Source organism: Malus domestica, chromosome 16 (genome assembly GCF_042453785.1).
Source record: "Malus domestica chromosome 16, GDT2T_hap1".
Lineage (NCBI taxonomy): Eukaryota > Viridiplantae > Streptophyta > Magnoliopsida > Rosales > Rosaceae > Malus > Malus domestica.
Genome location: NC_091676.1, coordinates 10,799,440 through 10,808,639, shown reverse-complemented (window position 1 = coordinate 10,808,639; position 9,200 = coordinate 10,799,440). Strand labels below are relative to the sequence as shown.

At 40.3% G+C, this 9,200-nt stretch overlaps 3 protein-coding genes across 3 annotated transcripts; 1 reads left to right on the top strand and 2 right to left on the bottom strand.

Annotated features, from left to right (window-relative positions):
- Nucleotides 1-1,208: 1,208 nt before the first annotated feature.
- On the top strand, nt 1,209-3,275 carry LOC103432186 (uncharacterized). Its single transcript, XM_008370360.4, has 5 exons — nt 1,209-1,344; nt 1,477-1,570; nt 1,685-1,809; nt 1,899-2,108; nt 2,572-3,275. The coding sequence occupies exons 3-5, from the start codon at nt 1,720-1,722 to the stop codon at nt 2,935-2,937; spliced, it is 666 nt and encodes a 221-aa protein (XP_008368582.1). The 5' UTR covers nt 1,209-1,344; nt 1,477-1,570; nt 1,685-1,719; the 3' UTR covers nt 2,938-3,275.
- Nucleotides 3,276-3,640: 365 nt separating this feature from the next.
- On the bottom strand, nt 3,641-6,066 carry LOC103432166 (dihydrolipoyl dehydrogenase, mitochondrial). The gene is made up of 2 exons (XM_008370343.4): nt 5,633-6,066; nt 3,641-5,117 (listed from the first exon to the last, which is right to left on the bottom strand). The coding sequence occupies exons 1-2, from the start codon at nt 5,909-5,911 to the stop codon at nt 3,867-3,869; spliced, it is 1,530 nt and encodes a 509-aa protein (XP_008368565.1). The 5' UTR covers nt 5,912-6,066; the 3' UTR covers nt 3,641-3,866.
- Nucleotides 6,067-6,629: 563 nt separating this feature from the next.
- Nucleotides 6,630-9,158, bottom strand: LOC103432165 (probable protein phosphatase 2C 13). The gene is made up of 2 exons (XM_008370342.4): nt 8,749-9,158; nt 6,630-7,890 (listed from the first exon to the last, which is right to left on the bottom strand). Exons 1-2 carry the CDS (start codon nt 8,944-8,946, stop codon nt 6,898-6,900), a joined length of 1,191 nt encoding a protein of 396 aa, XP_008368564.1. The 5' UTR covers nt 8,947-9,158; the 3' UTR covers nt 6,630-6,897.
- Between the last annotated feature and the right edge of the window lie 42 nt (nt 9,159-9,200).

Below are 9,200 nucleotides of genomic sequence, written 5' to 3'. Positions count from 1 at the left end.
AAGTCATGACCCTAAAAAACCCTACCGAAATACAGGCTATGTTGATGAAGTTCCTTTCTAAATAGAAAGATTAATCAGAATATTTCTTGAATTTGGGCTTTCCCTTTACGTTACTAATAAAGTGTAAAGTGATTGTCATGGTGTCACTGCATGCAATGAGGTTCCAGTGACATTACTCATTCCCCGAAGCTATTTGTACCGTCTGTTTGATAATTATTTAGTTTTAAAATTTTTTATTTTTTATTTTTTATTATATATAAATTAATACGTGAGATTCAAATCTAAAACCTCTTATTTACCGTGATTATGTTTTTTTTTTTTTTGCTTGACATATAGAAAGGGAAATCAAGATCTTGAAAGCGAAAATAACTTGAAATAGCTTTTAGTTTTTCTTTTTGTGTACCGTTCCTTAATGATATATTTGCTACTAAATTTGATTACCAAATAATGTGTCAATGCATGTATCAATATCTTGTTTAGTAAAATAAAATTTAGAATTAACCTAATTAAATCAATCACACACTTCCACATTATTACTGAAAAAAATTCGGTGAACAAATCTGATGTGCCTAACATTACTTAAATAATTAGGTTCATTATACTATACAGGATTTTTAACCAAAAATGGTCTTTGAGATTGACATAACTCCTTAATTTGATCCCTGATATTAAAAATTGATGGGAGTGGTTTCTGGGTTTATCCACCGTAAATCATTTTGGTCATTCCGTAAAAAATATGGCAACGCTATTGTTAAATTATCACGTGAGCTATCACGTAACCATCTTTTTAATGATATTTTTGTCAAACCAACCACTTTTAGCCAAAATAGTCTCTGAGATTAAACAAAATGCATCACTTTGGTCCCTAACAATGGAAATGAATAGAAGTGGTCTCTGAGTTTGTTCATGTAAATCATTTTTGTTCTTCCGTGAAAATTTTGTCAATATCCTCGTTAAATTGTCATGTGACGAGGATATTGACATATTTTGCTAATAAAACTATTTAATTTTGTTTCTTCCGTGGAAAATTTTGTCACTACCCTCGTTACGTTGAGGGTTTAGTTTGACAAAAATACCTTAAAAACATGGTAACGCAATCGCTCACGGGACAAATTTTTGATTAATTACATTTACATTTAAATTTAAATTGGGGGGATCATTGGTTATAGCATTCTGGAATATGGCTGGAAGTGCTTTAAACCCTTGAAAAAACCACGAGCGAAACCCAATAAAAACTCTTTTGCTACCACCACCAACGACTCTCTCTGCACTTTTTGGTTTTCTCTTGGATGGCTACCACCAGGTCCGCCGCCGCCGCCGCCGCTCTCGGCGCCTCCAGTTCAGGTTACCCATTATTTTTCTTTTTATATTTCTCGAATTTATTTTCTTTTTCGAGTTTCTCTCAATGGCAGTTTAGCTGCAGTTTGTTTTTCGCTTTTTCTTACTTATGATTAAGCAGTTGGGTTTTCTGTTCAGGTACTGCTGGTGAAAAGGATACTTTACCGGTCGAGTCTACCAATGGAGCTGCTCCTTTTCCAGGCTTAGAGACAAAACAGGAACAAACAGATCAGTAATTCTTCGTACTCACAAACGCTGGTTTATCCAATTCCTGTTCTGCTGTTTGGTCACGTAAAGTCATTGACCATAGGTCTAGAAGAGCTAATATTATTTCCTATCTTGATAGATGTAAAAGCTCGAGCGGATGCCGTGTGGGAGCAAATGAATAAAGGAGTATCTAATAAGCAATTCAAGGATTTATTAAACAAGTCTTCTTCATCTGTGAATAAAACTCCAAAGAAGTCATCTAATGTGAGAATTTCCTCATTCTTCCTCTCTGTGTTGGAATCATAAAATTGTAGTTGGCTAGAATTTGATCTTTTACGTCGATTTTTTCTCAGAATTGGTTGGGATATCTGGGCCTAGCACAAAAGAAGGCAGAGTCCCCAAAAGAAGATGCATTACGGAAGAGATCAAGTGTCTCGCCGAACAGCTCCGGTGACAATGGTGTGCAGGATAAATCTAATGACGAGGCCAGGAGGCTTGTTGCTGCTGCTTTTGTAGAAGTTAAGGATGCTGCAGTTGCAACATCTGGCAGAGGGAAAGTTGAGGTATGCACATTGTTTTATCACCTGTTTGTTGCTGTTCTGTCGGGACACCTGTCTCGCTAAAATTTGGTTTTCGTATGTGAAACGTAGTAGATGGACCTTCTGCTTTCACTAGTTTAATTTTCTTGAGAATCATTTTTCAAAAGACGTATACACGGTTCTTAATTTCCTTTCCAATCCATTACCACACATGTCAATATATGTATGTTGTTACACACCACTTTTACCACCTAACTAGTCTCTGTGATTGGCAGGAGTTTTCCTGTTTAACTTGAATCTCTTGGAGCTGGTTCTTTGACCAAAACTTGTAATTATTAGATTGGCGCGATCAATCATCGTCTGTATCTAATGCTACAGACAAGTTTGAAGTTTAAAAAATCCTGATTTTGTGCCACAATTCATTTTTGAGAATTTATTGGTAAACTTATGTTTCATATTTGACAGCTAGGTGTTTTTCATTTTATAGATCACGGAGGTTCGGGATTTTGCTGGTCAAGAAATTGAATATAAGAAGCGTGTCGATGCTGATTCAAAGGAAACATCCGAAAGGGTGAAAGCTCCTGCACCTTCAGGTGTCGATGCTTTCCTCGAACAGATTAAGAAGAAGCCAAAGCTCAGTGTGCTTGACAAAACGAAAAAGGACTGGGGGGGGGTGTTTAAAGAAGAGAAAGGGTTGGAGGGAGAGTTGGAATCTTACAAGAAGAGTTCAAACCAATATTTAGACAAGGTAAACTTCTTGCAGCGAGCAGATTTCCGAGAGTTTGAACGGGAGAGGGATGCACGGCTGGCCGTGCAGGCCAAAAGGAAGCCAGATATGCGGGAGGATCCATAACTGCAAAAGATTTAGGGTTGCGTCCGATTGACATTTTCAAATTTCCCAACTGGGAATTTTCGCGGGAGGATGGGCAGCTGCTGCAATTTTTACGGGGTATTGTGCATTTGCTTGAGGTTTTTTCAACATTTCCTGGATTTTCAAGGAGAGGAGAGAATGGCCGTTAATTGTAAACTAGCGAAATGTTTTGATCTTAATCCGATTTTTCGGGTGAGATTGTAGGTCTCGATTCTTAGATGAGGAACTTGCAGCGTCAGGTGATGGGAATAATGAGTGAGTTCAATTCTTTCCCTTCATTTGTCGAAATAACATATGTCAACTAACGGTTCATCTCATAAGTTCTAACTGGACTATTCATCATGTTGCTAGTTTCACTGAGTACTGCATTAGGCCACAAATCAGGACAAAACACATACAAATCAGCTGCCGATTGCAAACACAGGCGTAACCAAGTTGGCTAAGATAGCGGAGTTCCCTCTATGAACCTAAGTTTTAATCTCCATCCGCGTAGTTTGAATCGAAACCTGACCTATCCCTGCTGTATCGTTATCGGTTGTCGAGTATCAAGACACGATAAAAGCAAAGATCCGACGCCCTACTTAACCCATAGCATACAAGAAGACGTAAAGCAAGAGATCCGATGCCCTACTTAACCCATAGCATACAAGAAGACGTAAATACTAGGCAGTTAAACCGCACAAAATGGGTAACAATCCGTATGTTGTTATTCACAGTGAGATGAGAAAGCATAGAGAGTTAATCCCTTAACATCGCCAAAGAGTGAACAAAACACCAACCTTGTTTTCAAGCGCTTTTATCTGCCACCTTCAATGAAGGCTAAAACAACTAAATGGAAACTTCTTACCAAGTCGTTCCAAGATTCTTAAAAACAAAAATTGAAAACGAAGATTAATCAAGTAATGACTTTTCTAGATGTGAATGGGCTTGTCATACGTGGCCATGGCAGCTTCCTTCAACGCCTCACTCATGGTCGGATGTGCATGGCAAACGCGTGCAATGTCCTCGCTCGATGCATCATACTGCAAGGCTATGGCCGCCTCGTGAATGAGCTCTCCAGCATTGGATGCCATGATATGAACTCCCAATATCTTATCTGTTTCCTTTTCGGCCAATATCTTGACGAGTCCTTCAGCATTGTCTATTGCCTTGGCTCTGCTGTTTGCCATGAAAGGGAACTTTCCAACTCGGTATGCAACGCCAGAGGCCTTCACTTGTTCCTCGGTCTTTCCAACAGATGCAACCTCGGGGTGCGTGTAGACAACCCCAGGGACCTTGTCATAATCCACATGGCCAACCTTACCGGCTAGGAACTCCACACATGCAACCCCATCCTCTTCTGCCTTGTGGGCCAACATAGGTCCAGGAATAACATCTCCGATTGCATAAACACCCGAGACATTTGTAGAAAACCTCTCATTCACTAAAATTCTCCCTCCCTTGTCCATTTCAACTCCTATCTTGTCCAAATCAAGCCCGGATGTGAATGGAACCCTACCAGCAGAGACAAGAACGACATCAGCTTCAAAAGAAGTCTGGTCACCACCGGATGCTGGTTCAAGGGTCAACTTCACACCATCTCCAGAGGTATCAACTCCGACCACCTTTGTTTTGAGCATGAACTTCATCCCTTGCTTCTCAAGGGAACGCTGAAACTGCTTGCGGATTTCCGAGTCCATTGATGGGACAATATCAGGTCCAAACTCAACAACAGTTACCTCAGAACCAAGTCTGCCCCAAACCGAGCCCATCTCTAGGCCGATATATCCTGCTCCAACCACCACAAGTTTCTTTGGGATTTCCTGCAAAGCCAGAGCTCCTGTGGATGATACTATCTTCTTCTCATCAATGGTAATTCCGGGTAAAGACTTCACATCAGAACCGGTGGCAATTATGATATTCTTTCCCTTCACAACTGTATTCTCACCATCAATGGCGTCCACTGAAATTTCGGACGGGGAGATGAACTTTCCATAACCTTTAACATATGTGACCTTGTTCTTCTTGAACAACCCCTCAATTCCTCGGGTAAGATTGGAAACAGCTTTGTCTTTCTGGGACATCATGGCAGGTAAATCTATCTCGACATTGGAGAACTTCACTCCGTGATGCGAAAATGCATGCTTAGCTTCATGGAACATGTGAGAGGAATGAAGAAGCGCCTGGACACAAAAGCGAACGACATTAGAGATAAATTCCACATGCAGCCAATACCAATATCACTTGATGAATAAGAAACACTTCTAATTACACGAAAAACAACCCGAAAAGAGCATATGTAATTCATAAAACATTAGAGAATTTTCAATTGCAAATGCTAATGGATTATATAGTAAATTTCTTTTTATATACTTCTGAGGTATCCCATTAGGGCACAAAACGCAATAAATTTCCATAATTTGGCTGAAATTTTTTCGATTCAATCAAAATTTAATATTAACTAATTTGAATCGAAATGAATATTATCAAGCATAAATACAATCGATCAACAGAGATTCCATACAATAACACCATTGATTCAATCAAATATAACACCATTGATTCAAACAATTAGATCTGAGCAGCAGTAAAATCAATCAAATATAACTAAGAACCAAACAAATCAAACAAAATTGATAAGAAAAACCCAGAAAAAAAAACCCCCAGCAGGCAAGTACAGGACTGTAGGAGTAAGCACCTTGGAGGGTATGCATCCGACGTTGAGGCAGGTACCGCCGAGAGCACCACGCTTCTCGATGCAGGTGGTCTTAAGGCCGAGCTGCGCGGCCTTGATTGCCGCCACGTATCCGCCTGGACCGCCGCCGACGACGACGACGTCGTTCTCGTCAGATCCCGAGGAGGCGAAGCCCCTGGAGAAGGACGTGAGGGAGGAGTACCTGACGGCCTCCGATGACGTGTTGGACAAGTTTCTGGAGAGAAGGTAGGCCTTCCGCCGCGCCAAGCTCGCCATCGCCATTACTCTCTCGAAATTCCGATTCGTTGTTAAACCTCTCGCTTTTCGTTTCTGCTGCGTTTGGTAAAGGGCCTAATGAGCCCCTAATCTTATGGCCTATTGGCTACTATGTGTTTTTGGCCTTTTTCACAATTATTTTCTGTTTTTATTAATTAAATATATTCTGTTTTTCAGATACAGTGTGCTAAGGTCCAGGATATATAATCCCTGGTCTTCCATAAATTAATGGACACGTTGTAATATAGTTGTGATTTAGAAATGAGATGGGATTGTATCCGTCTGATCGTGATGGTTGTAATTGTGATTAATACGGCTGTTCTACGCTTATCCTTTATGACTACTAATATTTTTTTTCCCATGTTTTATTAAATAAATTGGAAGAACAATCATGCGGTGGCAACTAAATCAATATAATATACTAATTTATTTTCATTTGTGCTGACATTTTTTTTATTAAATAAAAAATTGTAGCAAAAAATGCAAAATGGAGAAAATGGTAGAGCCTCACAGACTCTCAGCATATCACCAATTTGGATGTTTGGTGGAGGAACAATTGCCCCCAAAAGATGATGAGGTTATTTGTCTTCTGCCAATTAAAACAATACCAACGCCAAATTCATTGGAAGCAGAGAGATTCTAACATGTAATCGAGGACATCACTCGTCTATTAGTATTTGTGTCCCGTAATGAGAGAGAGATACTAAAAGCGATGAAGAGAAAGTTCACTCAACACAAATTCAATTATTTAAAATAATCAGAAAATTAAGATTAATGTAAATTAACCCAATTCATCTAAAAACAAGACGAAGGTCAAATGTAAATTCCGTTTTACCGCTACAATCCACAACCTCAACAACCCAATCAAGTCCTGTTCTAGCAAAACTGGCGGCTGCCTTGTTTCTAAACCTAAAATCTGAAACAGCCACAAAGAGATAAAAATTGCATCTCCCATTAGGACTCAGTAAATAGGAATTGACTACTATTTACATTCAATTGCCTTCTAACAAGCTTCTCAGCCGGCTGCGTGCTTCCTCCGAGAGGCTGCAGGTTCTCAACCTCGGGCGCTGGCGAGGGAACTCAACACGTTCTGGAGTAGAGAGGCGCACAACAATAACTGTGAGGTTGTCTGATGTGTTCAGGCGCAGTGCTTCCTTGACGAGTTCTTTGGCACACTGTTGGGGGTCATTGTGCCGCCTCAGCCCACGCCGAACCAGACTCACAGCATATTGGCTTGACATGACATCCCAGATGCCATCACAACCAATGATAAAAAACTCATCATCTTCTGTTAACATAACCTGCTGAACATCTGGCTCGGCAATGAGAGGCGATGAGGAACCCAATGGTAATTTTAAGCCCCAATCTCCAAGAGCTCGGGTGACTGAGATAGAACCGTTAAGATATCCATCATCAATGTAACCACCCAACTGCTCAACTCGCACACGTTCCGGCAAGTAACTAGGTCTATGATCTTGAGACATGTCAACTGCTATTCCTTTCCTGCAAAGAACCGCTCGACAATCACCAGCATTTGCAACCATTAAATGCCTTCCAAGTATAAGAGCAGTCAATGCTGTTGTTCCACACGAACTTCTCACACTTTGTTCATCAGCCAAGGCATGGTCAGCCAGTAGAAATGCTTTCCTGTGGGAATTCTCCAACTCTCTGAAGAAAACAGCATCCATATCCATTCTCTGCGGTAAATCAGCATCTTCAAAGAATAGGCTCATGGCATTCCTCTTGATATAAGCAGCTGCCTCAGGCCCTCCGTGACCATCGAAAACCGCATAAAATGCACTTGGAAAGGGACACTTGAAGCGAGGCCCCACATGGGCAGATAGATCATCGATCCGAATGTGTTCGTCATCCATGGAATCCCTTGATCCAATGTCACTGTGGCTTCCTGAATGAATGTTCGGGACAAACTTGACTGCAGAAGACTCCATTACTGCATTATTAATCGTCTCTGTGCAACTCAGAACCTGGTAAAAGAGAAAACAAGTAGGTGAGCAGACACGTTCCATGCATCTCAAAAGTTTCGTCTAACAGCGCTATATGTAAAGGCTCATTCGTTTTCTCTAATTCTTTCATTGCAATTGATATTTAATTACGCTGTTGATTGTCTGTCAGAATTTCCCAAGAATTAAGCAGCAAATCAAATTGTTATACAAAGAAGAATTCGATCACCCAATGACTAACCCATTAAACTTCCTGAAACTCCTGACTAACCCATTAAACAGAAATTCCAGCATAGAGAAAACCATATAAGACAATCAGTTTCGAAATCCTCGTATATAAATTCTCACCCGATTTAATCGGGTTCATACAGACTCGAAATTCCACAAACAGCATAAATCTACCAAGTACACAATTTTGATCAATTCTATTAGAAAAAAATGTACCAAATCAGAGTTCACATGGAATTTACTGTAAAGCTAAACCACTAGAACTTATTCGGTAAAAAAAATTTCGCCAGAGTTCATCAGGAAAAGGTATTCCAGGCTAATGAAAAACACCATCAAATCTCCAAAAAATAAAGGAAATGAAAAACCCTCGGAAGCAGTTAATTCAGTAGACCCCAACTGAACCCACAAAAATTCAAGAACCCATGCCAATTATGTTCGAATTCGCAAAACAAAACTAATCTCGAACAGAAGAATCCAAGAAAAAACAAAACAATCAAATCCCACCAAAAAAAAAAAAAAAAAAACCAATTAAAAGCAAAACAAACGAACAAATCCCACACACAAAAAAAAAAAAGCCAATTAAAAAATACCCTGAACTCAGCAAATAATTCACTAATTCTTCATACGAAGTCAAACGGAGCTAATACAACATACCGATTCGAAGCGAGAAATCTCAGATGAAATCGTCTCGGCGACGAGAACCTCGTTGAAGCTCGGAGAGGAAGGCGAGGACGCTGCCACGTCGATCTGAAGGTTGTGCTCCTTGGCCACGCATACGCGGTACTTCATGTCCAGCACCGTCTTCTGGCAGATAACCTCCGCCTCAGCCACCATTTTCTGGCTCACAATCATTCTTAAACGCCGTCGTACCGTCAAAAAAAGAACCAAATTACAGATTTTTTTCAGTGAAGAAGAAGAGGGAGAGCAAATTAGGGTTTCTATTTGGGCTTTGGGGTTTCGAATTCTCGATCGCTCTCTGATTTTCTCGGATTTTTCTGTTGTGCGTGTAAATGTGAGAAGGAGCGTGAGAGAGTCGGGGTTATATTTGTATCGGGAATCCGAGTCCGGTTCGGGGTGCATTGTATTAGGAAGCGTGTTTGACACGT

Excerpts from the sequence above, each read along its gene's own strand:
- LOC103432186 (XM_008370360.4), top strand. The coding sequence starts at position 1,720 with ATGAATAAAGGAGTATCTAATAAGCAATTCAAGGATTTATTAAACAAG. Across the intron at positions 1,810-1,898 it reads CTCCAAAGAAGTCATCTAAT|AATTGGTTGGGATATCTGGG; the intron begins GTGAGAATTTCC and ends ATTTTTTCTCAG. Across the intron at positions 2,109-2,571 it reads CTGGCAGAGGGAAAGTTGAG|ATCACGGAGGTTCGGGATTT; the intron begins GTATGCACATTG and ends TTCATTTTATAG.
- LOC103432166 (XM_008370343.4), bottom strand. The coding sequence starts at position 5,911 with ATGGCGATGGCGAGCTTGGCGCGGCGGAAGGCCTACCTTCTCTCCAGA. Across the intron at positions 5,118-5,632 it reads TCGGATGCATACCCTCCAAG|GCGCTTCTTCATTCCTCTCA; the intron begins GTGCTTACTCCT and ends TTTTGTGTCCAG.
- LOC103432165 (XM_008370342.4), bottom strand. The coding sequence starts at position 8,946 with ATGATTGTGAGCCAGAAAATGGTGGCTGAGGCGGAGGTTATCTGCCAG. Across the intron at positions 7,891-8,748 it reads AGATTTCTCGCTTCGAATCG|GTTCTGAGTTGCACAGAGAC; the intron begins GTATGTTGTATT and ends CTCTTTTACCAG.